Source organism: Zosterops lateralis, assembly GCF_965231275.1.
Source record: "Zosterops lateralis genome assembly, chromosome: 4".
NCBI classification, from domain to species: domain Eukaryota; kingdom Metazoa; phylum Chordata; class Aves; order Passeriformes; family Zosteropidae; genus Zosterops; species Zosterops lateralis.
Genome location: NC_139765.1, coordinates 9,162,199 through 9,190,076, shown reverse-complemented (window position 1 = coordinate 9,190,076; position 27,878 = coordinate 9,162,199). Strand labels below are relative to the sequence as shown.

At 45.5% G+C, this 27,878-nt stretch overlaps 5 protein-coding genes across 5 annotated transcripts; 1 reads left to right on the top strand and 4 right to left on the bottom strand.

Moving 5' to 3' along the window:
• Positions 1-4,817: 4,817 nt before the first annotated feature.
• LOC310908763 (putative RNA polymerase II subunit B1 CTD phosphatase RPAP2) lies at positions 4,818-6,641 on the bottom strand (the record flags this gene model as incomplete). The annotated part of the gene is made up of 1 exon (XM_083860127.1): positions 4,818-6,641. One exon carries the CDS (start codon positions 6,639-6,641, stop codon positions 4,818-4,820), a length of 1,824 nt encoding a protein of 607 aa, XP_083716253.1.
• A 3,131-nt stretch (positions 6,642-9,772) lies between these two features.
• LOC310908762 (pre-mRNA-splicing factor SLU7-like) lies at positions 9,773-10,955 on the bottom strand (the record flags this gene model as incomplete). Its single annotated transcript, XM_083860126.1, is given in 2 exon segments — positions 9,773-9,805; positions 9,807-10,955. Coding segments are annotated over 2 exon segments (1,182 nt in total).
• A 4,022-nt stretch (positions 10,956-14,977) lies between these two features.
• LOC310908761 (splicing factor Cactin-like) lies at positions 14,978-17,209 on the bottom strand (the record flags this gene model as incomplete). The annotated part of the gene is made up of 1 exon (XM_083860125.1): positions 14,978-17,209. The coding sequence occupies one exon, from the start codon at positions 17,207-17,209 to the stop codon at positions 14,984-14,986; it is 2,226 nt and encodes a 741-aa protein (XP_083716251.1). The 3' UTR covers positions 14,978-14,983.
• A 2,373-nt stretch (positions 17,210-19,582) lies between these two features.
• On the bottom strand, positions 19,583-20,422 carry LOC310908760 (pre-mRNA-splicing factor SYF2-like; the record flags this gene model as incomplete). Its single annotated transcript, XM_083860124.1, has 1 exon — positions 19,583-20,422. One exon carries the CDS (start codon positions 20,420-20,422, stop codon positions 19,583-19,585), a length of 840 nt encoding a protein of 279 aa, XP_083716250.1.
• Positions 20,423-24,317: 3,895 nt separating this feature from the next.
• Positions 24,318-25,603, top strand: LOC310909094 (E3 ubiquitin-protein ligase RNF113A-like; the record flags this gene model as incomplete). The annotated part of the gene is made up of 1 exon (XM_083860658.1): positions 24,318-25,603. The coding sequence occupies one exon, from the start codon at positions 24,318-24,320 to the stop codon at positions 25,293-25,295; it is 978 nt and encodes a 325-aa protein (XP_083716784.1). The 3' UTR covers positions 25,296-25,603.
• Positions 25,604-27,878: the final 2,275 nt, after the last annotated feature.

Below are 27,878 nucleotides of genomic sequence, written 5' to 3'. Positions count from 1 at the left end.
AAGACTGGACAAACAGAGGGTCCTCTCAAACTGGTGACATGGGGACAAGGGTACTCCTGTGTCTCCACCCCCACCAGGCTGAGATGGATTCCAGCAAAGTGAGTGAGGCCCTATGTTCCAAAAGTCTCTGGGCAGAAAGAGTCACAAGTCTCTTTTCCTACCTGGCACAGAAAGAAAAAGCAAAATAATTCCTGGGAAGAGTACTCTCTCTTCTTGCTCTTTCCTGACTGACCTTCTAATATTTTGCTGTTTTAAGTTCTCTTTGCAGTCCCAGACCATATCCTGCCAAAATAGAGATCCCCACAACTGTCAAAATCCTGCAGCTGCTCCTGCTCACCAGTTTTCAAACACCTATCAGTGGACGAGCCACACTACAGCCAACAGTGAACATCTCATCTAATGCTGAGGACATCCACCAAAACATCCTGAATGTGGTTGGCAAGACTGAAAAGGAATCTGAAGACTGGCTGAGTGGGATATTTAGAAAATGGGGACTCCCAGGCTGGGCAGAATTCTGGGTCAAAATTAGACTTCTGATTTTGTTCATTATCCTTTTAGTTTCGATTGCCTTCTGTTTCATTAGGTGCATGGTTCATAGATTGATTTAAAGTTAATTCTTAATGCCATTTTGCTCCTTGTGATAAATCGAGTCACCATGCCTGCAGGTCCTGAAGATGAAGAGGACCCAGAACAAGAATGGTCCACTGACCACGAGAGGGTTGCAATCTCATATTTCAAGTCTGGAATTCCCTCTCCTCAACTACAAGACAATTCACTTTAAGTAAAAGAAAAGGGAGAGATGTTGCTGTATGCATTTTGGGTTTTCAGTAATTCTGTATGTTTTTGTTATTTGTTTATAATGGTTTGTTCTGACACCCCCATCCCCAAACCCCCCCAGTGGTCTTTCCCTGATGATAGATCTTGTCAATCACCCCTGTAAAGATCTGGAAGATTCTAGTGAAAATGCCCTGTGATTCAGGAAGGTACCCAGTACCACCTTTCTTCATTGTTCTGTTAAGTTTCCCTGTTCTGGGTCACACTCCCCGTACACCCCTGGGTACTTAGGGGGAGAACAGAGGGCCAGAGCTCACTCTTGCATGCGGGCAGCTCCCTGGATGGAATATAGCCTAGTGAATCCCACGTGAAGAGTCCACTCTTTTCTTCCATGCTGTCGATCATGCTCCAGACAGAGGTTCAAACTCATCAAGCCTTCCTTATATGTTGGTGTCATAGTTTGAAAGCAAAATGAGTGAGAGGCTCCAAGTCAGAAATACAATTTAATAGGAAGAAAGGGAGCAAGTAAAATAAAATAAATGCAATAATACAAAAGACCACTGACAGAGTCAGAATGCAATCTGAGCAGGATGGTAGAAGCAGTCCAGGTGAGGTGCTCTTCCTGAAGCAGTGATCCTGTAGAAAGGTCTGGTAGCTCTGGTCCTCTGGGAATCCAGTGAGTAAAGGCTGCTTGTACTGTCCCAAATCCCAGATTATATCCAAGTGAGAATGTTTGGTCCCTCCCCCTGGGTGAAGCATCTCATAATGGGATGATGAGCTGTGAAGTGGGTCCTTGATGGCCCATTAAACAGAGATAACTCCTGGAGGGAGTTACCTGTGAGTCATGGGCAAGGCATTAATGGGCCATTAGCAGAAGACAGCCCAGAGGGAGGGGGCCTGGGAAACACTGCTCCAACATTTGGATTCAACAGTTCATGAAGATGGAGATAAAATACTTTGTGCACATCCTATACTACAACCCAGGACAGTTGGTCAGAGAGCAAGCTAGCCAGTAACGCAGCTCAGAACATCAACATAATAGTGTATGTGTCTTCCTGAGTTCTCCTAAGGTAGTGGGGGAAATCTTCAGGAACAGCAGGAGTTCATTGTCTTCCTGTCCCAAGAAGAAGCTGGGCAGGGGATTTGCCCACCAGAAAATTTCAGTATTGTAAGGTCCTAACCTCAGAATATTTACCAGAAATTAAAAAGTTTAAAACTGCCTGTAGTACTCTCGTAAAGAAGAAAGAAGTTAAGGGGTAAAATAGTTTTTCTTTTTTACACTCTGTAGTTTAGGTTATTTTTGTTACTGAGAAAATTTTCTCTTTTAAGTTTCCTTTTAACCTGTCTCTCAGTCCTGGTTGCAGTTAAAAAGGTGGAGACTTTCAAAAGGTACTGTAACAAGAAAAGTGTATAAATGGTATCAGAGGTAGTTCCCTAGAGAGGAAAATGACACCCAAATTTCAGTAAAGTGATGATGCAGGAGAGTCACAGTACATTAACTGGCTAAGTAGAAGATGCAGTTATTTTGGTTTTACTCAAAGTGCAGTCTGGCCAGCACAAATAATTGTCAGTTCTAAAAAGGCTTTGCAGCTGGCCTTTAAGGTTAAGTGATTTTACTGCCTTTTAATAATGCATCTGTGTATATATATATATATATATATATACACACATCCTTGTGAATGGGGATTACTAGTGCCTGTTGAATGGGAGATACCTGAGGAACATGGAAAAACTTAAATTAAAAGGTATCAGAAGCAATTTGCTAGAAAATTAGCAAACAGAGTGTGACAAGAAAACAGGAGGGCAAGACCAGTCAAGACCACTGTATTCGCCACCGAGAAGAGTCATATACCGGCTGTGGGATGCACCCCCATAGGCCTGGTCAGGTGGGAATATAAGTCAAGGAACTGGACCTCTATTCTGTCACTCACTCTTTTACAAAAGACTGTAAACTCAGGTTTGTCTCTAATACCCATGTCAACATTCACTATTACAATCCATCCAAATTAAATACTTATATATGTAAAATTGGAACCAATACTAAAATTTTTAAAATTTAATTCTCTATTCTATTTGGCTAATCATTAGTGCAGTCCAAAAAAGGCAAATACTATAGATCCTAAAATAACTGCATCTAAAAACAGTATAAAAAGATACAGTGTGAAAGAAACAAAATAATATAGAAAACCTCTTTGAAGAAGCAAGAATAATTTGTAAAAAAATGAGCAAATAACAATAAAAGCTAGAAAACAAAAAAATATTGCTCAGGCCAAATGAACTATTGAAAGAAAGAGGGAGGATTGTTATAAATACATATTATATGATTGGCTTTTCGCAAATACTGAAATGAATACCATATGTGTTATGTTAGAAACTTCTGTTGCATAAATGCAATGTGTTATCAATACACATTATAAATTTAGCTTCTTGTAAATATTAAAGTGAATCCTATATGTATAAGAATGTAGTTTTTATTTCTGCTATTAGTAAAACTTTTATATGGTAGTAGGATAGCAGATATGTAGTTATGCTTAAGTGGATGGCCTGTTTGGTTGGAATAACAAACAGTGAACATATGATGGGGGACCCTGCTGCTGACATGCCAATTATCAACATCGACCATCTGTGGAAGGTGGGGACCATGGCCCAGGCTGGAGGTGACAACGAGGACACAGCCAAGAAACATGGATGCTCTAAAAAGGCAGACCCAAGGAGGGACCATACTAAACAGTTCCTGCAATATGGAAACTAATTTGTGGAAAAATTGGAATATGCTAGAGACTGATGCAATAGACAGGGTATTTACAGAAGGTGTCTGAAACAGCAGGCTGTGTACTAGGCTGAATGCCAAATCACCCAGCCTGGTTTTACTTTGCTTTTTTTCTGTGTCCTAATTGTCTTATTTTTTTTTATTAAACCTATTTCTTAAAATTTACCAAGCAAGTGAACCTCATTTTTCACACTCCCACAGCTTCCAGATGTTTGCGTGGGTAGATTCTGAGTGTAAAGAAAGGTTGAAGCAGTCAAAGTCCTGTCATCCACGTCCCTGGGCAAGCAGCAAAAAGTCTGTTGCTGTTCAGTTTTGCAGTGTTCCACACCTGATAGTCTCAGTGTCAGTAAGCAGGTCACTGAGTGCAGAGGAGGTGAGGTAGCTGGTTGCCTGCTTACTAAGCCAACATTCCAGGTGAGAAAGCTCACTGAGAGCCTTTGCTGTGGCCACCCAAGGTAAAAATAGTGAGACCACAACTCTCTTTCCTTTATTCCAATTAGTAACTTGGCTAATGAAATTTCAATCAAATTCTGTATATGATCTCTTTTGGCATGCCAATTTCCCTTTCTGCTTCCAATTTTGAAGTAAAGTTATGTTTGGGGTTAGGAAAGTGGGCTGGCCAAGGCTACAGGGACCGCCCTGGAGGCATGAGGGGATCCCAGTCCATACCCAGTCTCCACAGATAAGAAACACTCCCTGGGGCAGCACTTTGGAATGGAGTGAGGATGAAGACAGTGTAGGATTGGTGTAAATTGCACCAATTTGGAGTGGTATCATTTTTGTTAAATGGGATTAGATCTTTCCTATATGTAGACCTAATAAAGTCAAGGTAGGTCGAGTGTTGGCAGAAGGTTGATAATGAAATTGAACACAATAATGAGTTTTGGAGGATCCTAAAAATTCCAATTCTTGGAGTTCTTCTTGTGATTGCAGTGTGGTTTTGGTCCACTCATCCCAAGTATCTACTGGATTAGGTTTCTTATCTGCATATGGGTATTCATTTCCAGCTAAAGGGATCCCTACCACGGACATCAACAGTGGGTTGTGCACTCACCCATGGACAGGTATAGATTGTCTTGCTGTAGAGTCTTGGCTAGTGTGACCCAGATGTTCTGTTTGGGCTGAGGGATGTTTCATGCACGAGCTGATGGAAAGGAGCATCCAAAATCCCATATGGAGTAGCTGGGGGTTCCCGCTGAAGAAATGGCAGGATACTTAGGGATGATGATTTGATTTGTGCAGGTAGTAGGAGATGCTAAGATGATCATCTTATTTATTTGAGTTGTTTATCTATTATAAATATTCTTGTTAAACTTTCCAGATCTTCATTTTTGAAATGCAGTTCTTCTAGTAATGTGGTTAGGAACTGTGTGTACATTGGTCTTCTCTGAGTATTCTTGAAAAATGGAGTTGTTTGTGACAATACAGATAACAAAACAATAGCAATGAGAGTCCATTCAGTCATTTTGTGGATAATATTTCTGCTTGTTAACTGAAAAGTTTTGACAAGATTTTTTAGCTCTGTGTAAACATCACCTGAAGCAATCTGAAGAGGGCCCCAAACTGCAGATAATGCTTTTCTCAATTTTTCAAGGACGATTCGCTTCCTAATCTGCATTTGTGCATTTGAATCAACAAGTGGGAAGGTGAAATCTTCCTGATGATCATCTTTGTCTTTGCTTGGATGTTCCCCTGTCTGTGCTTGTGTCGCTGCTTCTTCAGCCCAGATGCACCTTCCTTCATAGAACTCTTTTACTCGGAGTTCTAGGAACTCTGTTTCTTCTTTTAACTTTTCATAACTAGGCACAGGCTTAACTATCCCACCTGAACCTGTGAAAGGCAAAGAGTAGTTCAGACTGTTCTCAGACTCCCCTACAGCAACACTGTCAAGATCATCAGTTGTATCTAAGTCATCTTCATCAAGTTCTTCAGTCTCTTGGTTAACAGATGCTATGCACTCTGATGAGCACAAAGAAGTATAGTTTGGGCCATAGAGAAATTTTAAAGTTTCCTCAGTTCTCCATTCCGTAAGTGTTTGCCTAAGCACTTCTAGTAAACTGCCTTTGGAATTACCTGGATGCTTCAGTTCAAGGTTTATATGTTCTCTTGAGTTAGCTAGTGTTCTTTTCAGATGTTCTGCTCCTCTTTTGCTCACACCTAGAAAAACTATCTGTGATCCACATGTATTTTTAAAGATTTCTGAAGCACCTGATTTCCCAGGAGCAGTATTGTTTGAAGGTGGTGCAGTTACTTCATCACAAACAGAGCAAGCATGTTCCTCTTTCTGAGTATCTAATTTACAATGAGAGAGTTGTTCGGTGGCTTCTACCACATCTGCATCTTCAGTTTTAAGGCTGGCATGAATTTTCTGAGCGTGCTTCTTTTTGAGGATGCATTTTCTGTCCAATTGCTGGACAGAATTGGCTGAACTTGACTGACTTCCTGGTAGGACAGAAGAAATAAATCCTTGTTCAGTATCAGAACTGCTGTCACTGGCTGTGTCATGAGAACTAGATTCACATGGATCTGAAGATAGCCTAGGATTTTCAATGTCAGATGGTTTAATTGCTTCATCACATAGTTTCACCTCTTCTCCAGACTGTCCACTCTGTCCCTCCTTCAGCAGCTCTATGTCTGGTGGTGTTTCTTCTTCTCTCATCCATACTGGACTTTTGGAAATTTGAGTTTCAAAATATTTAGATGCTCTATAGCAAAAGTTGCTGCAAAAGCACTTTCTTTCAGTGATATTATAAACTCTGTTCGTTTTTGTTGAAATTTTGTACTTCTGCTTTGGCACATTTTCCAGTTTATTCTGACATAGAGGGTAACCACACAGTTTGATGATAGACCGTTCATCAACAATGTCTTTATAGTGAGATGGAGTAATCCATTTCCCACAATTTAGAAGGAACTCCTCAGTAATGTCCTCTTCCAGGAGCTGTTCAACGATAGACAATGCTTTCTTCTCACATTCAATCTTCTTTCTCAGTGCAGCCTGCAGAGCTGCTTTCCTTTGAGAAGCATCCTCATTTTTCTGAGCAGCTGAATGCTTATTTCCTGTGCACTGCTGGGAGGGCTTGCTCATCCTGGTCACCATCATCACTCCTACGAGTGGAGGGGGAAATAAATGGCAGTTGCTTCTCCCTATTCCTAAAAAGCAAAAGACACTGAAAGTCAGAAGACAACCTGACACCCTGTCGGGCTGAGTGTTGGTAGCAGTCTGAATAAATGCTGGCTGCAGTCCTCCTGGAGTGACAGATGTGGTTCTGCTGAAGCAGTGATCCTGCAGAAGGGTCTCGTTTTCCTCTGAAGGTCCAGTGGTGGTATAGATGGCACCAGTCTTCCTCTGGCAATCCAGTGGAAACAGGCTGCTGTGGAGTTCCAAAACCTCAGATTATATCCAGGTAGGAATGTTTGGCTCCTCCCCCTGGGTGGAGCATCTCACAATGGGATGATGTAATTTTATCAGTCAGGCAGTGATGGCTCATTAACAGAAGATATCTCCCTGAGTGGGGAATGGGTCATGGAAGAGATAAAGAAAACTGCCCCACCTGGTTTTAACAGATGGTAATAGAGCACATACTTTTGGTTAAATCTTGCATTGCAACATAAGACAAACACTCTTTCAACAAAAGATCCTTCAGATAAGCATTTCTGGTTCAATTTTTATATGCCAGTGAGACTAAACAAATACAACCTATTCCTATACACATACAGACACACATGCTCCTAAGAAACAAACCCACAGTAGTATACCCTGCAGGACTCAAACCTGCAACTCCTTTTTTATTTTCCCTTTTTCCCACAGTTGAGACTCCAACTCAATGCTTCCACAAAACACCACAGAGGGGCCTGAACCCCACAAGGCAAGAGCTGCAGAACTGCCTTCAGAACTCAGACCTGCCAGTTCTGGCTAGTCCATAACAAACCATGCAAAAAGACACAAGGGGAGACTTCAATCCCACAAAACCACAGCTGCAAAATTCACAATTCACCCAGGCAATTACATGATTTGATACAGCCCTTATACCAAATCAAAATTTTGTGAGTGGCCACAGAAGGAACCCTAATCCCCACAAAAACCCCACATGTTTTGACAGTCCTGTCAGCCAGAGCTGCCAGGCAGTAACCATAAAAGAGGAGGGGTGTTGCCCTAAATTTTCTTGCTTTCGAGTGTTTGAATCCCTGCAGCGGAGAGTCTCATGCAGCTTGATATAAACTATGTATATATTTAGAACTTATCTACTTTTGTTTACATATTTGTCCTCTGGGAGGACAAATATGATTGATGGTGATGTTCATCAATGAGTTGGAAACCTGTGTAGCCAATCCTTTGCCCTCTGATCAAAGTGTATATAAGATGGAGTCAGAAAAATAAAACAGAGCTTTTCTGCCTGACTTTGTGCTGCCTGCCTCGCTCTTTGTGTGTTGTGAACAGCAACAGAGGGCAGGATTGAAGGAAGAACAGAAAAAAAAATCATACTGGAACAACAGATGAACATGCCATAAAGAACTGTAAACTTTAACAGAACTTCTCCCCACCATACTTCACAACTCCTCCTCATGTGCACAAGCCAATTAACGCACCTTAGTAGTAACACCTCCCTGAGAAAATCCCCAGATAAGAAACAGAGTAGCCAGGTGTACCCCTCCCCTGAGCTGTGACAAGCCTTTTGTCTCTCTTAAGTACTCAGTCATTATTGTCTCCTAGCAACACATACTGTATTAGCAGTTTGGAGCACTGCTGTCCCAAAGGAGTGGCTTGTAGGAGTCTCAAAATCTGATGGGAGTTGAAGGATTGGAAGAGTTTAAGGGTAGGAACCGGAGGGACAAGAATCTTAAAATCATAGAATAGCTGGGTTGGAAGGGACCTAAAAGATCATCCATTTCCAAATCCCCTGCCTTGGGCAGGGACATCTTCCACTATTCCAGAGCCCCATCCAACCTAGCCTTGGACACTTCTAAGGATGGGGCAGCCACAGCTCCTCTGGGCAGGCTGTGCCAGAGCCTCACCACCCTCACAGGAGATAATTTCTTCCTGATATCCAATCTAACTCTCCTCTCTGTCAGTGTGCAGCCATTCTCCCTTGTCCTGTACCTCCAGACCCTTTTCAAGAGCCTCTCTCCATCTTTCCTGTAGGCTCCCTTCAGACACTGCAAGGCCACACACCCAAAGCTTTTCTCCCCCAGTCACAACAATCCCAATTCTCCCAGCCTTTCCTCCCAGCAGAGCTGCTCCATCCCTCTGATCCTCTTAGTGTCCCTGCTCTGGACTGGCTCCAGCAGCTCCCTATCCTTCCTGTGCTGGCATCCCAGGGTTGGAGGCAGCTCTGCAGGTGGGGTCTCACCTGAGCAGGACAGAGGGGCAGAATCCCCCCTCCCCTCCCCAGCTGCCCACACTGGGGGCTCAGCCCAGCACAGGATGTTCTGTGTCCCATGTCACACAGCCTGGGCAGGGTCAATCTCACTCAGTAGCACCCCCAGGTCCTTTCTGGAAAATTTCCCTCTATTTTCCTGGGGAATAATGTAGTGTTAGTCACTGGTGTAGCAATGAAGATGGCTGAACTAAAGGAAAGCTATGAACTCTCAGGAGGTTTCCCCTTCAGTGCCTCTTGGTAAGGGTTAAGCATTTCCACCATGAGCTGAAGCAGATGTGAAAGGCCCTTGGTCAGAGGCTGTGACTGCTTCCCTCCTCTCCCCTCCCCTCCCCTCCAGGGTGCCATTGTCTCCACATAAACTTCTGTAAAACCCCCAAGAGTCCCAGCCCAGACAATCAGACCCTTTGGAGTTTCCTCAAGTCTCAGCCCTGAATGGTGACTTGATGAGAGAGGCAGCCTTGATCCAATTGTCTTGAAAAGGAATTTTAATAAAGCTAAAAAAACAAACAATAAGGTGTACACAGCATAAAGAGGGAATCGGGAAAAGGCAGTAACAAGGGGCTAAGAAGCACAAGGCCAAAAAGGCCCAGGTCACACAGGGGTAGTTATACATCCTGGTGTGGAATGGGAATTAAGGTGGGGTCTGAGGGAAGGGTCCAATAGGGGAGAATAATTTGGAATATTAAAATCTCTGCACCAAAAATCGCCCTATGGTAAAACAAAGAACTAAGAACTTTCTAGTAACAATTAGCAGGGAGGGCATGTGAGCCAGCCTCTTGCTTGTTGCACCTAAAACAGGGTTTCTTAGGGAATTATCCCAGGGCTTTTCTCTTCCCCAGGGAAACCACCTCTACACTTCTCTTTGAACTAACAGCAGTTGAGATAGGGGTGGCATCTAAATGTTCCTGTCCTCCATACTTCTCTAGGATCTTTTCTTTCTGCTGTGCCTTGAAATCTTCTTTTTTCGCTTTGAATGATTTATAAAGGAGCTCTAATTTTGTAGGGTCTGCTTGAAGATGAACTTCAGAGCCTTTTTCATAAGCCTCCCAGGCAAACAACTGAGTCTGTGCCATTGCAATGGTATCGCCTGTGTAGCGAATGAAGTTGTCACCTGCATAACTAACTTCATGTGGATTCTTGCCTGTGTTGGCATAAGGGTTCTCCCTCATTGCTCTTGTTTTGGGATCATAATAAGCAGAGTTTGGATCCAGATTCCTCAAGTATTTTGCAATGTCTTCCCGAATACGTAAATTTCGGACTGTGATGCGTCTTTTAAAATTAAAGTTCTGCCCAGGCACATCAATATCATCTGCATATTTGTCTTCATCTTCGTCTTCACTGTTATGATCTCTTCCTGTCTGTGAATTCATTTCCTCTTCTCCCCTCTGGTGTCTTGGGGAGTTAACTTGCTCCAGCTTCCCTGATGCAAACTCCTCCTGAAGCTTCTGACTTTTCAGTGCACATTTGGCCAAATCAACTTTGGAATATTCCTCAACAATTTTCATGTGCTCCTCTGGGTTATAGCCATTCCACCGGTCTCTCTTCCCGTCATAATCAAGTGTCAGCTGAGGCTGCACATGTTCATCTGGGGCAATATTCATGCCTGTGTATTTTGCTCCAACTTTCCTGGGTCTCTGCATGCAGTCTTTCTTTCTGTGTGTCAGTGCCCCACAGTTCTCACAGGCTCCTTTGCGGTACCTCGTGGCCACACTGTGCTCCTGAAGTCCTCGTTTGTACCAGTCTCCAGAAGAGTTATACTGTTTCTGTTTCTTTGGCTGAAGTCTCTGATGTTTTAGTGTGGGTCTTTTAGATGGATCTATGTACCATGGTACCGAGGATATGTACTGAGGAATATGAGGATTGATATCTTTTCCTTCTTCATCCACTTCAGCAGGTATATTTCCCAGTTTTCTCTGTTCCTCTAATTCTTTCTTTTTCCTCCAGTCTTCCCTAGACATCTTCTTTAGTTCCTCCAGGCTCACATCATTTGCCCCTCCTGCAGGAGGGATGTTCGCTGCTGCACCTGGGGCCATTTTGGCTTTTTCCCTGCCAGACCACATTGCTGCCCTGCACTGGGTGCCAAAATATGTTCTAGTTTGAAAACAAACCGATGGCAGATCCCAGGTCAGAACTGTCACCCTGTTGGTCAGGGTGGTGGCAGCAGTCCAAATAAATGGTATCTGCAGTCCTCTTGAAGTGACAGATGTGGTTCTGTTGAAGCAGTGATCCTGTAGAAGGGTCTGCTCTTCCTCTGAAGGTCCAGCGGTGGTCACGAAGCTCTTGTCCTCTGGGAGTCCAGCAGGTAAGGCTGCCCATGGTGTTGCAAGCCTCAGATTATATCCAGGCAGGAATGCTTGGTTCCTCCCCCTGGTGGAGTATCTTACAATGGGATGATTAACATGTTAATAGGCCCATTAACAGAAGATAACCCCTGGAGTTATCAGGGATGAGTCATGAAGGAGATAAGCAACACTGCCCCCCCCACCCCCCGCTTTAACAGCTTAGGGAGATGCTGGTAGAATACATACTTTTGGTCACATCTTACATTGTAACCTAAAACAGCCCTGGATTTGGGGGCAGGGAAGAAAAACCCCTGGCCTGCATAGCAAAGGGATGGCAGCTGAGTATAACACAAGACTGACTGGCTGGGGATGGTCTCAGTGGCTGGACTCTGTTCCCAGAGGACACTGCCTTTTGCAGGCTGTCCTGCAGAGCAGTGCTGGCTGTCCTCACAGATGATGGACACACAGACAGAGTTCCCTGTATGGCCACAGCTGTTGCCTTAGCAAGGGTTCTTTCTTATCAAAGGCAGGAGACAATTAGATTGCTGTGGTCATTAGGGGGGACTTGGGCTTCAACCAGGCCAAGTGCTGGGTCCTGCACTTTGGCCCCAACAGCTTCCTGCAGTGGTCCAGTCTGGAGCAGAATGGGTGGAAAGGGCCTGGAGACGCTGATGACAGTGGCTGAATGTGACCCAATATATGGGCAAGAAGGCCAGTTGCACCCAGCTGGGATCAGCAATGGTGTGGCCAGCAGGATCAGAGCAGTTATTGTCCTCCAATACTGGGCACGGGTGAGGTCACACCTCAAATCCTGCGTCCAGTTCTGTCCCTATCACTGCAAGATGGACATTGCGGGGGCTGGAGTGTGTCCAGAGGAGGGAACAGAGCTGGGGAAGGGAGGGGCTGGAGCACAAGTCCTATGAGGAGCAGCTGAGAGAGCTGGGGGGGGCTCAGCCTGGAGAAAAAGAGGCTCAGGGGGGACCTTCTGGCTCTGCACAGCTCCCTCACAGGAGGGTATAGCCAGGTGCTCTATGGAACAAGGGACAGAATGAGAGGAAACAGCCTCAAGCTGCACCAGAGGAGGTTCAGATTGGACAATAGGAAGAATTGCTTTACTGAAAGGGGGATTCAATATTGGAAGGGGCTGTCCAGGGTGGTGATAGAGTCTCCATCCCCAGAAGTGTTTAAGCAAAGGCTGGACATGGCACTGGGTGCTGTGGTCTGGTGTTTGGTCACAGGTTGGACTTAAGGATCTCAGAGGTCTTTTCCAACCTGAATGATTCTGTGATTCTGTGATTAATGTATTTTCCTGTGCAATAGTTTGCCTTCTGCTGGTGGGAATCACCAGCCCAGATCTGCAGAGTGGGTTGGAAAGGGGCAGATGGGAGGCTCTATCCATTCAGGTGTGGCACTGGAGAACCTTTTTGGTCTGGTGTGCACAGAAATAGGCTTGCAGGTATGGAGAACACAATGCTGGCACAGCAGCAGGCCCAACGAGCAGACAGGAAGGGAGCAGAGAGGTACCTGGGAGCTCTGGGAGAGCAAGGAAATGTTTTTAAACTACACAAGATGAGAAGCAGAGCAAGAGCACCCTGAGCACTGGCTTGTTGGTGGAGGTCCACATGAGGTCCAGAGCAGAAACATTCTGTATCGTTCACACCAAGTGCAGTCCTGCAGAGTTTGTAGGGATGTTTTAAAGCCCTTGAAATCCTGGTGAGGTTGGCTGTAGAGATTGACCCCAGGTGAAAGAGGAAAAGGGAACAGCAGTACCTGGACACAGATAAGCATCCTGTTATGATGATAATACCATGTCATGCAGCAGGACACAGAAAAGAGGTGGGAGACATGCTGATCTCTCTAGAGGGGTAAATCTTGACACAATTCATTATTTCAGTTCCTAGAGACATGGATACTAGCATCAGACCTGACACCAAACAGGGTAAGGCACAGCATGAGCACCCCTGGCACACTGCCTCCTATATTTGCCCTCCTGGAGGCTTTAATCTTCAGTAGAACCAGACCTACATGGTCCTTCCTGGGCCCTTATCTGCCTAAGTATGTGTGGTTCAGGAGAGTTTGATAACATGACACCTGTTCTGTTTTTTCTCTTTCAATCAGAGAAAATAAAAAGTGAAATCAACTCTGGTGAAGGAAAAAAAAGGTTCAAAATACATGTGGGGTCTCAAGTCCTTGTCTTGAAGGTGAGCCTAGAATTGGTCAAAACAAGAATGAAAAAGTGCAAATATTGATGTAATTTCCCAATTTTGAAAGTAGATGCAAGCCAAAAAAATGCCAATATAACAATGTCCACAAAACAAACCAAACCAGAATTCCTCTCCAGTTTACAGCTTGAACAAGTATCCAAAGTCTAAGGAGGGGCAGAGGAAAATTGTGCAGAGCCTCACTTTTATAAATTTGTATTTTATAAATAGAGCAGCTTGATTTAGAAAACTTTGTGAGTTTTTTTGCTTTGACACTATTTTATTCTTCATATAACCAGATACACGTATTTATTTAATAGAGGGTAGCAAACTATAGCACCACTAGTAATTTCTTTTTATTATCCAATTATATCATTGGTGACAGAAGATTTTTGCTTTTTATATCTTTTTCGTGTATTCGTAGCTCTGTAGACTATTGTTCTATAGTTTTTTCAGCTAATTCCAGTACTTTGTTAGACAAGCACATTCCTGGAATCCTATCCTTATTGTCTACACAACCAGGAAGAAGAGGCGGACAACTTACTTTATAAGCAGCTGGAGAATGTTTCAGGGTCATCAGCCCTTGCTCTTGTAGGTGACTTTAACCTACCAGACATCTACAGGGAACTTAATACAGCAGAAAAGAGGCAGTCCAGGAAGTTCGCTTTTTAGGGTGTGTTGAGGACAAGTTTTTGTTGCAGCTGGTGAGTGAGCCTACCAGTGGAGGGACTATGCTACACACCTGTTGTTTACAAATAGAAATGGGCTGGTGGGAGATGTGGTGCTTGGAGGCTGCTTGGGGCACAGTGATCATGAAATTACAGAGTTTTCAATTATTTGGTGAAATAGGGAGGGACATGAATAGAACTTCCACACTGGACTTCCAGAGGGGAGACTTTGGCCCATTTAGGAGCATTATTCAGGGTGTTCCTTGGGAAGCAGCCCTTAAAAGCAAGGGAGTCCAGGAAGGATGGGTGTCCTTCAAGACAGAAATCTTGAGGGCACAGGAACAGACTGTCCCTGTGTGCCAAGAGATGAGCTGAAGAGGAAAACATCCAGCCTGATAGGACAAGGAGTACATGAGGTCTGTGAAAACTGTATTAAATGAGTTGTGTGAATAAAGATTTGCGTTTTCCTGCATGAAGAAACTGAGTCCAGGGTGATTCATTACAACATACAGTGACCCTGAAGATGTGATTAATGTAAGCAAACAGCCTGTCATGAATGAAGAAGGTGAAATGAGCCAAGCTGACTGCAGGCCTGGGCAGTGAGACAGGACTTAGAGATGGAATATAAAAAGTTGCAAAAGGAAGATTCCAGCTGGCTGTGAGCATGGTATTGCTGTTCATCTAAGAGACCTGTTGTAGATATGGGGCAGTGCAGTGGGTGTCTCCCTGCCTTGGCTTGGATGTGGATTTTGGGGAGGGGGGTTGTTTTTTTATTTGGTTGGGTTATTTTTTTTAAGAAAAAAGGAACATGCCCAGTGCTGGGCCGGGCCTTGGGGACATCCACAGAACAGTGTCTGTGCTGTGGGATGAGACCTCCCTGCCCACCCCTGGCAGGAGTCTGAACAGCCCCTCACCGGCGGTAACGGTAACGCTTGAAGTGGAACCAGAGCTGGAAGATGCCATTGGCAAACTGGCAGCGGAAGCCGTGGCGGTGGGAATACTCCCACTCCCTGCTGACAATCTTGAAGGCAATGTCCTCATAGGGTGGCCCAGCATGGAAGCGCAGGATGGCAAAGTCCTTGTTGTCCTGGCAGGCCTCCAGGAAGTACTCGGGCGTCGAGCACTTGTCAATGAGGTCGGGGTAGAAGATGTTGAACTTATAGCCCTGCACAGTCTTGGGCGGGGGGTTGTCAACGTCGTAGTGGGTCTGGTTGTACTTGTTCCACTCAAAGCCTGTGTGCACACGGTTGAAGAAGCGGGGCTTGCGTGGCCGGTACTTGTCAGCCCACAGATAGGCCTTGCCCGTGAGCGGCATCTCCACGCTGAACTGCGCCTCCTCACTGCCCATGCCCTCCTTGGCCTTATGGAAGAAGATGTCATCCGTGCTCTTGGGAGCATCACCTGTCACCTGGAGCTGCTGGCGCAGGAGCAGCAGCTGGTGTGTGTCCTCCTCAGCCTCCAGCACGTGGGCATTGAAGGGCAGCTCGTTGGGGCTCAGCAGCCGGGGGCTGTATTTGCCTGTGTCGTACTCATCCAGGCTCTGCTGGATCAGATCCTCCTCCATCACCACAGCCTCCCCCTGAGCCTCTTCCTTGGCCTCCATGTCCTGCTCTGCCTCTGGCTCTGAGGACGGCCCTGGCTGTGTCTCAAGGCTCTTCTTGGGATCCATCCTGCATGAAAGGGACAAGAGAGGACTGTCACTGGGGGAAGCCGGCTCCTGCTTGATGATAGGGAAGACTGGTTCACTCTCCATGCCCTGCTCCTGCTTCAGCTTGTACAGCTTCTGGCGCAGAACATCCTGGTGCCTCTCCCGTAACCTGGCCCGAGCCATATAAGCCTTCAGCTGCTGCAGGAGGCTCTCCCAGTACCCGATGTCCAGGCTGGGCCCTCCTGCCTGGATCTTGCTCTCGATGCCCTGGTACAGAGCTTGCAGCTGCTTGTATGTCTTGCCCTTGAACACAGCCTGCACATCTGAGCTGACCGAGGCATTGACTCCATCCCGACGCTCCCCTGGTCCTCCCTTCCTGGAGGCCTCCAGCTTGCGGAGCTTGGCTATCTCATCCTCTGTGATGATGATCATGTTCCTCCAGAAGTCCATGTTCTTCCCTTGCTCCAACTTCATGTACACCTGGATGTCTTCCACCAGGTCCTCCATGTCGGAGACTGTCAAGCCGTTTAGGAAGGTGCAGGGTTCGTGCATCTCCACAGCCAGGTCATCGTCCTCTGTGCTGATGTACTTGGCCAGAAGGTCAATAGGTTTTGCTCTCCCATCTCGAATTCGAATCTTAGACCTCAGCTTGGCCTGCTGCAGGTGGAAGTTGTCCTCCTGCTCTTCCCAAGTTTTGAAGTGCTCTGCCTCTTTCTCTCGCTGCAGCATCTCCAGCTCCTGCTCCCGCATGGCTTTTTCCCACTCCCGCTCCAGGCGCAGCTGCTTCACCTTCTGCAGCTCCAGGCGATTCTCCTCCTGGATTCGCTTGTTCCTCTCCTTCAGGTCCTTCTCATCCAGATGGCTGATCCCTTTCTTTTCCAGTGCCTTGCTCCAGATGAATGTGCCCAATAGGTTGTTGTCCCCAAAGGGATTGTCGGTGTTGGTGTAGCCCAGGTACTCCTCACCCCAGCCCATCTTCTCCCGCTTCTTTCTCTCCTTGGCCTCCTTCTTGGCCAACCTCCGTGCTCGCTTCTCCTCGGGTGTCTCCAGGGCCTTCAGCAGAGCTGCCTGCTTCTTTTTCTCCTCCCTCAGCCTCAGCCGCTCCTGCAGGCTCAGCTGCTGCCCCGGCTCCTCCTGTCCCTGGGGCCGCAGTGGGGAGGGGGAGCTGACAGAGGACACGGAGAACTCGGATCCATCCCTCCTGCGGCACTGCTCCCGGGACCGTGAGTGCTGTTTCCTCCGGTCCTTATGGTGCTGGTCCTGGCTGCTGCTTCTTTTCTTCCTTTTCCACTTCTGTCTCTCATTGCCTGAGTGTGAGCCCAAGCTCTTCTCCGAGCATCGGCCCCGACTCTGGCTCCTGCTCCGGTGCCGTCGCCTGCAGCTCTCAGACCGCGAGTGCCCCCAACCTCTCTCCTTTTCTTGGGCTTGGTCCTGTTCCTTTTCCCAGGCCCTGTCGCTTTCCCACTTGGTGTGGCCACCCTGGGCCATACTGCGTGACCTGGAGCTCATTGGCAGTAGAGGTGTGGGGGGCTAGTCAGCTGAGAGAGGGCTGGACCCTGCTGCCCTGCGGGCTTCTGCCCACCACCTTCCCCGTTCCTTGCTTCTCAGTCTGGTTCTGCTGAAGCAGTGATCCTGCAGAAGAATGGAGTTTTCCTCTGAAGTTCCAGGGGGAGTATAGATGGGTCCAGTCTTCCTCTGGCAATCCAGTGGAAACAGGCTGCTGTGGAGTTCCAAACCTCAGATTATATCCAGGCAGGAATGCTTGGCCCCTCCCCCTGGGTGGAGCATCTCACAATGGGATGATGTAATTTTATCAGTCAGGCACTGATGGCCCATTAACAGAAGGTATCTTCTGTGGGCGGAAGATGGGTCATGGAAGAGATAAAGAAAACTGCCCCACCTGTTTTTAATAGATGGTAATAGAGCACATACTTTTGGTTATATCTTGCATTGCAACATAAGACAAACACTCTTTCAACAGAAGATCCTTCAGATAAGCATTCCTGGTTCAATTTTTATATGCCAGTGAGACTAAACACATACAGCCCATTCCTATACACACGCAGACACACATGCTCCTAAGAAACAAATCCACAGTAAACCCTGTAGCACTCAAACCTGCAACTCCTTTTTATTTTCTCTTTTACCCACAGCAGAGACTCCATCTCAATGCTTCCACAAACCACAGAGGGGCCTGAACCCCACAAGGCAAGAACTGCAGAATTGGCTTCAGAACTCAGACCTGCCAGTTCTGGCTAGTCCATAACAAACCATGCAAAAAAGCCACAAGGCAAAATTCACAGTTCACCCAGGCAATTACAAGATTTGGTATAGCCCTCATACCAAATCAAATTTCTGTGAGTTGCTACAGAAGGAACCCAAATCTCCACAATAATTCCCTTGTTTTAGCTTTTGCAACTAAAACCAAACTGTTGTGTGCAGCAAAGACTTTAGAATTCACCATTCAATTGCATTTTATACTTTTAACCAGGCACCAAGGCTCAAACCCACTTTTGGTATTCACTTGTATAACTTCACACAAGTATTTAGTGGAGGGTAGGAAATTATACCATCGCTAGTATTTTCTTTTCATTATCCAATTATACCATTGATACAGAAAGATTTTTGCTTTTTAATATATTTTTCATATAATTTGTAGCTCTGAAGACTATTATTATATAGTTCTATAGTTTCTCCAGATAATTTTAGTACTTTGATAGAAAAACACATTCCTGAATACTGTTCTAATCTTGCTTCTTCAGTGATCCAAGGCCATTCCACTTTTCCATGTTCTTAGAAATGAAGAATGTGGAGCTTGTGGCTTGAGTACAGGGGCCAAACCAAGAGAGAGAATTACTTCATTAATTAAAATTGTACTTCTAATTGGAGATTCTTGTCAATTATGCTAATTTGCTAGACTTACAAAAGTGTCCAAGCCCTCTATCACGTGTGCATTTTGCCAGAAGTGCACCTGGAGGAGCTTCAATAAAGGTAACCACTTTTTATCATTTAAAATAATTTTTTTTGTCATTTTAGGGCTGAGACGGGATCACCATCATATTTACCCCAAAGTAATGCTTTAATAAAAACACAGGGACCTTGCTTTCAACTCACTGGACTCAGGAACACAAGGTCTCTTCAGTTAGTATATTCCACACTTGCATGAAGCCCCTCACAATCCCAGAATCCCCAGAGTGTCAGAAGTAGTCATCCCATTTGGGATGCCAGAATTGTCACCAAAGCAGTGGGTACTGAGGTCAGGCTAACTGGCCTATAGTTACCAGGATCCTCCTTCCCACCCTTTTTTGTGAATGGGACTCACATTGGGCCAGCTTCCAGTCATCTGGAACCTTACCAATGAGCCTGGCCTCTGGGTAAATGATGGAGAGTGGCTTCAAAAGGTCATTTGCCAGCTCCCTCATCACCCTGGGATGAATCCCATCAGATCCCATGCATTTATGATTACCCAAGCACCTCAGTAGTTCTCTGACTGCCACTGCCTCCTTCTGGATAACAGGGGAGCATTCTGTTTACTGACACCATCAACCAACCCAAGAGGACAGTTGTCCTGAGGAAAAGCCATTAAAAAAAAAAAAAAAAAAAAAAAAAAAAAAAAACAAAAAAAAAAAAACCACAGACAAAACCCAACCAATTAGACTAAAGACTTTATTTAGAGTAGAAATAGCAGAACCTGGGTACTCCTGCAGGCAAATCTATTTACAGCTGAATTATGCAAATCAGCAAATCACCTGCAGTACACACAGAGCTGAGAAAAACAAGAGCTACAATCTACTGATACAATTTAAAATTGAAAATGAAAACTGCAACAGAGGAGCCAGGAGTGAGCTGCGCTGGGCAGGCTCACACCGCCGTGCCCCTCTCCAGGTTCTGTTTGATCTCAGCTGTGTATTTCCCGTAGAACCTCACGGCCTTCTGGTTGAACTTGGAGTTCCTCTCATTGATGTAGTCGATGATGGCATCGTCGTTGTAGGGCCGCCTCCGGCTGTACTTCTTCCTCTTCTCCATCTGTTTCTCCAGGTCCGCCACCATCCTGTCCACCCCTTCCTTGGAGGGCACGTGGGTGCCGTGCAGGAGGCTGTCTGGGGTGGGGTACAGGGCTTCCCCATACTGCTCCTTGAGCTTCTCGTACTGCTCCAGGTCGGGTTTGAGATGCCTGGTCAGCCTCTGGTACTGGCGCAGCTGCGCCGCCGCGTAATCTGAGAACCCCAGGTCGGGATTTTTCTTCCTCTTCTTCCTCTCCCACCTCTCAGCATCCTCAGCACTGATCTCCAGCAGCTTCACCCACTCGTAGTCCTCCCCTCTGGCTGCGCATTCCTTCTTCTTCTCCTGCACCTGCAGCTTCCACTCCATCCGAGCTTTTATAGCTTCCCAATTTGGGGGCAATTTCAGCCTTTTGTTCTCCTCCAACATCTCCTGGCTGTTCAGCCTGCAGGCCTCGTACCGCTTCATCTGCAGCTCCCAGAACTGCCGCAGCCGCTGCTCCCGCCTCTGCTCTGCTGCTGCTGCTGCTGCTGCTGCAGCAGGGCCAGGCTCTGCCTCCTCCTCCTCCTCCTCCTCCTCCTTCTCCTTCTCCTCCTCCTCCTCCTCCTCCTTCAGGAAATTCAGACAAGTACGGGGCCGCTCCTCTGTGTACAGGTCGATGACCAGGTCGCCCACCGTGGTCTCCAGCAGCACAGCCATGCTCTCAGGCAAATAGGAAAAACAGTTCCTTACCAGGATAATGAAAATAAAATGTAGTAGTACAAAAGCACTGACAGAGAGAGAATACAACCTGACACACTGTTGGTCTGGGTGTTGGCAGCAGTCTGAATAAATGGTGGCTGCAGTCCTCCTGGAGTGACAGATGTGGTTCTGTTGAAGCAGTGATCCTGCAGAAGGATGTTGTTTTCCTCTGAAGGTCCAGTGGTGGTGTAGATGGCACCAGTCTTCCTCTGGCAATCCAGTGGAAGGAAACAGGTTGCTGTGGAGTTCCAAACCTCAGATTATATCCAGGTAGGAATGGCTCCTCCCCCTGGGTGGAGCATCTCACAATGGGATGATTTTATCAGTCAGGCAGTGATGGCCCATTAACAGAAGGTATCTCTCTGTGGGCGGAAGATGGGTCATGGAAGAGATAAAGAAAACTGCCCCACCTGGTTTTAACAGATGATAAGAGTACATACTTCTGGTTACATCTTGCATTGCAATATAAGACAAACACTCTTTCAACAAAAGATCCTTTAGATAACAGCATTCCTGTTTCAATTTTTATATGCAATTGAGACTAAACACATACAGCCTATTCCTATACACATGCAGACACACATGCTCCTAAGAAACAAACTCAAACCTGCAGAACTCAAACCTGCAATTCCTTTTTTTTATTTTCTCTTTTACCCACAGTTGAGACTCCAACTCAATGCTTCCACAAAACAGCACACAGGGGACTGAACCCACAGGGCACAGAGGGGGCTGAATCCCGTAAGGCTTCAGAACTCAGATCTGCCAATTCTGGCTATTCCATAACAAACTATGCAAAAAGGCACAAGGTGTGGGGACAGTCCCAGGTGTGGTCAGTAAGGATGAGGAGGATGGGGACAGCCCCAGCTGTGGTCAGTGAGGGTGAGGAGGATGGGACAGCCCCAGGAGCGGTCAGTGAGGATGAGGAGGGGTGGGCTCTGCCCAGAGCTGCTTTCAGGGGCGTTTTTGGGGCCTCTGGAGTGGGTGATTTCCAGGAATCTCTCAAAGGACACCAGTGACAGTGTTTGTCCCCCCTGCAGGAACACCTGGATGCTCTCGGAGCGTGGCTGCAGGATGTGCCAAGGGACAAGCTCTCTGCCAGGGGCAGCACAAGAGAGGGAACAACACACCCGAGCAGGAGGGGCAGCGTATGGGGGTGCAGAGAAGATCTCTCTTCTTTCTCTTTTCAATTTCATCTTTCCAGTTCTATCCCAGTGCCTTCAGTCCTGTCCAAGTGCCCTCAGTCCCATCTCACTCCCTCCCTAGAGCATCCCAGTGATCCCAGCATCCCCCTCTAGGCCTGGGAGACTTGAACCACTTTATTGACAGAGTACCAACATGGCACAGAAAATAGGGGTGAATAAATCCTAGATATTGAGTTGTCAGACCTTAGTCAAACCCCACCCAACAGTACAAAACACTCAAAATTCCAGGGAAAGAAGAAAACTCCACAACAGCTGGCAATGTGGTAGGAAAAGTTTTTTAGCGGGTTTTTTTTGTGTGTGTGTCAAGGAAAAAAAAAAAAAAAACAACAAACTAAAAAACACCAAAGGGTTCCCACAGCAGCTTTAACAAAAGATGGTGGGAACCTGATGAATCTCTGGTGTTGGTCTCCTCTTCGCAGCAGGTGAAGCAGGTGGATTTGGGGTCCTTTCTCTTCCTGGCTTGGCTGTTCTGAGGCCAGGGGCCAAGATGGAGCAGCCTTCCCACTGGCCATTCTCTCTGATCTCAGACCAAAACCAAATCATACAGTTCACTTTGAAAAAAGCCAGCAAATGATCACTGCCACAGCCTCTCCAAGGCTAGGGAAAGACCTTCTTGCCTAAGCTAACAGAAACCAAGCTAGTTAAGCAAAAAAGAAAAAAAAGAATGCAGTCCACACAGCATCACAGGTGCCTTTGAAAAAGGCCACGAAAGAGCACCAAGGCTTCACCTTCCCACCCCTCACCGGACCCACCTTGAAAGTACGGCAACCATTTTGGGCATAAAACAGATGATCAGGGAACAGATTATCATCATAAAACCACCCTGGACACTGGTTTACTTTCAAACCAGCACAGCACCAAAAAACTAAGTTACTTGAGTGTAACCAAGGAATAACTGGATGGGTTTATTGCAAGTGTTGCTCAAATTTGGATGTAAAAGGAATAGGCATTTTAAGCACACACTGGTGGCATGTTCCAGACAATTTGGGATACTACTGGCTTAGCAGAAAGTTAGAAAGCTTTACCCTGTAAACAGCATCCTTGCTGTTTATATGCACCACTGGGACTGTAGTTCCAGAAACAGATATCATTAATAAATCGGAATTACCCAAAGGACTTCTGTGACTTTTATGACAGGTCACAAATGAAACTTAAATCCTTTAGTTGAGAGGTCCTCTGGTTTCCACAAGTTTATATAGAGGATTCTTACTGTGATTTGGAGTGCCTGAATAGGAAAAGGCTATAGGGAACATATCTGGAGTTATTAAACAAATAGAAAATCAGACAAACAATGCAATCAGTGCCTTGTAACAATGAATCACCAGCCTTTCAAAGGTAGCTAAACAAAATTAAATGGCTTTGGATTTGCTTTTGTCTCACAAAGGTAGTATGAGTACAGTCATCAACACCTGCTGCTGTGTACATGTAGATCAAAAATCAAACAGATTTGGAGGAAATTAGAAAAAATGCCAAGACCTTTCATGGAATACAATAAAATCAAGTGGAAGATATATTTAATCGGATAATAGAATGGATTCCAAATTTAAATGCTATTGTAAAAAACCGAATTGGTGTAATTATCATAATGTTAACATTCTTGGTTGGCTTAAGGATTTCAGCCCAAATTTGCAAAGCTGAATGTAACAAAATGGAATGAAAACCATGTTGTATAAAGTGAAAAGTTCTCAAAAGTCTAGCTGGCTACTCCAATTTGTTTGCTTACATGGTGCTGATCAGTTTGTTAGAGTACTAGATAACTTCAGTTTCATTAATGATTGTTGCATTTTTGATGTCTTATAAGTTTCTTTTTACAGACTGCTATAAGTTTGTTGCCAGCAACTTTACTGGAAGTTGTTCCCCACCGATCTTTTCCTCTTTCCTGGGTATAACTTCTGGGGATCTCCCTGAAACCTGGTTGGTGGGAGGGATAAGCATGGTAATCTGGGATATGTATACTTAGTTGGGTTATGGTGATATGTGGACCTGTAAGGTTACAGCTCTGAAAGGCAAGGCAGCCTAAATTGAACTCACTAACCTATTTTCAAGCTCATCATACAAGTCCAACAAGTATCAAAAATAGTTTTGTAAAATTGTCTAACATTTAAGAATGCTGAACCTCACCAAATAAGACTGTTGTCTTGACTATCTTAGGTTACAATGCAAGATGCAATCAAAAGTGTGTATTCTATCACCATCTTCATAAGCTGTTAAAACCAGATGGGGCAGTGTTCTTTATCTCTTCCACAACTCATCCCTGATAACTCCCTCCAGGGACTATCTTCTGCTAATGGGCCATTAAGCCTCACTTCATGACTCATAAAATCACATCATTCTATTGTGAAATGCTCTGCCCAAGGGGAGGAACCAAACATTCCTCCCTGGATATAATCTGAGGTTTGGAACACCAGGGGCAGCCTTATCTACTGGGTTCCCAGGGGACAAGAGCTACGTGACCACCACTGGACCTTCAGAGGAACACCAGACCCTTCTACAGGATCACTTCAACAGAACCACATCTGTCACTTCAATAGGATTGCAGACACCATTTAATCAGACTGCTACCATCACCCTGACCAACAAGCTGTGAGGTTATATCCTAACTGTCAGTTTAAACCAGTATTTTCTGCCTTTATTTTAATCAGCTGCAAGTGATGGCAGAGGAGAGCAACATCTGCAGGTTTGTGTTCCAGAAGCGGGTCCGAGCCATGGGCAGCGGCCGGCGAAAACGGCCCATCAGTGACCAGGACGGGGAGAGCAGTGGGGAGGAGGGCAGCACCATGGTGTGGAAGAAGCCACAGCGGGACACCCCCAACCCCATGATCCAGAAGACCAGGCGCTGCACGAGGGAGAGGCTGGAGTATGTGCTGAGCAGCAGTGAGGATGAGGATCCTGCCAAAGAGATTTGGGTCACCTACAAATCGACCAGGTCGGCAAAACCTGTTGGCCCAGCAGACATGGGAGCCACAGCAGTGTATGAATTGGACACAGAGAAGGAAAAGGATGCCCAGGCCATCTTTGAGCGCAGCCAGAAAATCCAGGAGGAGCTGAGAGGAAAGGAGGATGATAAAATTTACCGTGGCATTAACAACTACCAGAAGTATATGAAGCCCAAGGACACATCAATGGGAAATGCCTCTTCAGGAATGGTTAGGAAAGGCCCTATCCGTGCTCCGGAGCACCTGCGGGCCACGGTGCGCTGGGACTACCAGCCTGACATCTGCAAGGACTACAAAGAGACCGGGTTCTGTGGCTTTGGGAACAGCTGCAAATTCCTGCATGACCGCTCCGACTACAAGCACGGCTGGCAGATCGAACAGGAGCTGGACGAAGGCCACTATGGCATCAATGACAATGAAAACTACGAGGTGAGCAGTGATGAGGAGGACATGCCATTCAAATGCTTCATCTGCAGAGGTTCCTTCAAGAGCCCTGTGGTCACCAAGTGCCAGCACTATTTCTGTGAGAGCTGTGCCCTCCAGCACTACCGCAAATCCCAGCGCTGCTATGTCTGTGACAAGCAAACCAATGGGGTCTTCAACCTTGCAAAAGAGCTCATGACAAAATTGGAAAAACACAAAAGGGAGGAAGAAGAGAAGCAACACTTGAACCATGAAGAGGACCCACAGTAGCAGAACGCATTTTGTACATAACTGAATAAAACTTTTGTAGGAGGAAAAGAGGAAAAAACAAAACAAAAAAAACCAAAAACAAACAAAACAAAACAAAAACAAAAACAAAAACAAAAACAAAAAAAAAAAAAAAAAAAAAAAAAAAAAAAAAAAAAGGGGAGTGTAGGGTGGGTTTATACCCCTCACAAAAGTCTTGGATGTTCTCATGTTTTTCAATTGCATTCAACATGACCTAGCAAACCTATAGTTTGTCAGATGCAGAATGTTGTCAACAAAGGTAAGACAATCTACCCATCACCCTACTTGAACCCCAAGACGCAAGCATTTGAGAAACATCAATAGCAGAAGGATGTGTGTTTTTAATTGAGATGGTTTTGAGTTGAACAATTTCTTGTTTGTAGTGTTGAGTTGTAATTTGTAGATACATTTGGGATATGAGGGCTTAAGGATTTTATTTATTTAAGGACATCGGTCACAAAACCTAACTAAGACAAACTGTTTCTTCTATTAGTTGTTTTTTCAAACTGTTCTAAAGTTGAATTGTTTCTTGTTTGTAGTGTTAAATTGTAATTCGCAACTTCTAAGTACTGAGCCTGCAGCACATGTGAATGTTACAATTCTGGTGATACATGGGATACATCACTGACTGGGGGGCTAGACTGGTGGAGTTGGGTGGAAAGCCTTTCTTGAACTGGGCTTATCGTCTGTGTCATCATGCTGTCTTTGTCATCCTTTCTGTAAAGGGCCCTGCAGAGGATGACAAAGAACACTTTGTCCTCTTTAAACAGAAAAAGGGAGAACTGCACAGCCACAGCTGGCCTGTGGTCTGTACAGGCAAATTTGCCACAACAGACCTTAACTTGACCAGCCTAGCTTTTAGGGAGCAGAATAAATGAGCCCCTGGGTTAAGATAATGATAGATTGGATTTGAACTCAAACAGGGACCCCGAGTAATCTCATTCAAGCCTAAATGTAGACAGGTAATTGAGCTGGGCAGTGTTAAGACCTTGACCAATCAGATGTGTAAGCACAGGAATTTTGAAACTACTACAAAAGAGAGCAACCCTCAATAAATCTTGGCTGTTTGTTGCATGATCTTGGTGTGTCCAGTCATGTGTCTGTCTCCAAAACTACGACTGGTATTCAACATTTCCTTTAAAATTGTAGTTCTGACTTGGAGTCTCCCACTGGTTTGCTTTCAGACTAACACAATACCATCATCCAGAGTCCACAGTCACTGGGGAGCCCTTTTTCAGTGAGGACCTGGAGAACCCTTCCTGGCACTTGGGAAAATCCTACACGAAGTGTCCACCTGTTGCCATAAGGCCTCTGTTAGCAGTAGTTAGGCTAAGGAGTTGGTCCCTGTGCAGGCCCATGGGAACCAAACCTGAGAAATGAGGCCTGAGAATCTGCTGATGCAAAGAACAACGTTTAAAGGACTTAGTAGAGCATGTAGTACATAGGTATACGAATTACTTGTGAAATATGATTACATGGTTACCAATAAAATGTTTTCTATGGTGGGAGTTAAGCTTAGAGAATTAACCTTTATTTTAGCTAGAGCAAGCGTGCAAAATTTTTAGCCTTTAGAAAGGTTACCTGTAAGATGAATGTGAATGTTTAAAGTAAAATACGTAGGAGACTGCACGTAGGCTGATGAAGTAAGACTTGTAACAAAGGTATAAAAGATAAGCATCTTTTGTAACCAACTCGGGACCCTGACTTTGAGACATTAGTCCTCAGGTCCCCGGGCCCAAAAATAAAGCACCGCATAAACTGACACTCTGTTGGTTTGTGTTTTCTCTGGGGATCGGGCAGCACATCCATAGGTGAGGTCTCCAGTTCACCCAGAAAAGTGGCCCTTCATTGATAGGCCCAAATTGACAAGTCCAAGTGACTTGTTTACCTTTTTTGTGCAGAAAACATCTGGTTCTGATGGCATGTTTCCTGACCAGCTGCAGCCAGGGCTTGGCCAGAGCCCAGGCCATAGCTGGTGGGGGTTTTGCTTAAAATATTCCACTTAACAAGCCTCTATGGATGTCTGTTGGGAGGATTTCTTGATATATCTTACACACGATTATACAAACATCTCTATAACATTTTTTATAAAGAACAACTACCATAAGTGTTTAAATCATCTATTTTTAACTAAAGAACCTTGGTGGTATCAATAGCATCATGCTCAAGAATCATCTTCTAAGTCAGATGAGGATTAGGTCTGCTGTTCAAACCATCATAGCACATCAAAGCCACAGTCCAATTAGGCAGTGGTAGCAGTGCTGTTGAAGGAGTGCTTGAAAGCAGTGGCTCTGTGGAAAGTTCTGGCCCTTCTCTGGATGTGTCTAGTGGTGGTGGTTTCACTCCCCAGACTTTGAGATTATATACTCTAAAATTCAGGCAGGAATGTTCAGTGCCTCCCCCAGGATGAGGATTTTTACAATGGAGTAAAGTAATCCTATGAGTCATAGTACACTTTTGGAGTCCCTCATGGTTGTTCCAGCTGCCTTTTCTGCTGGAGCCATTGAGTTTGTGATGGCCCATAAACACCCCCTCAGTGTGGGTGGTGCTGCTGCTTCCCCCGGA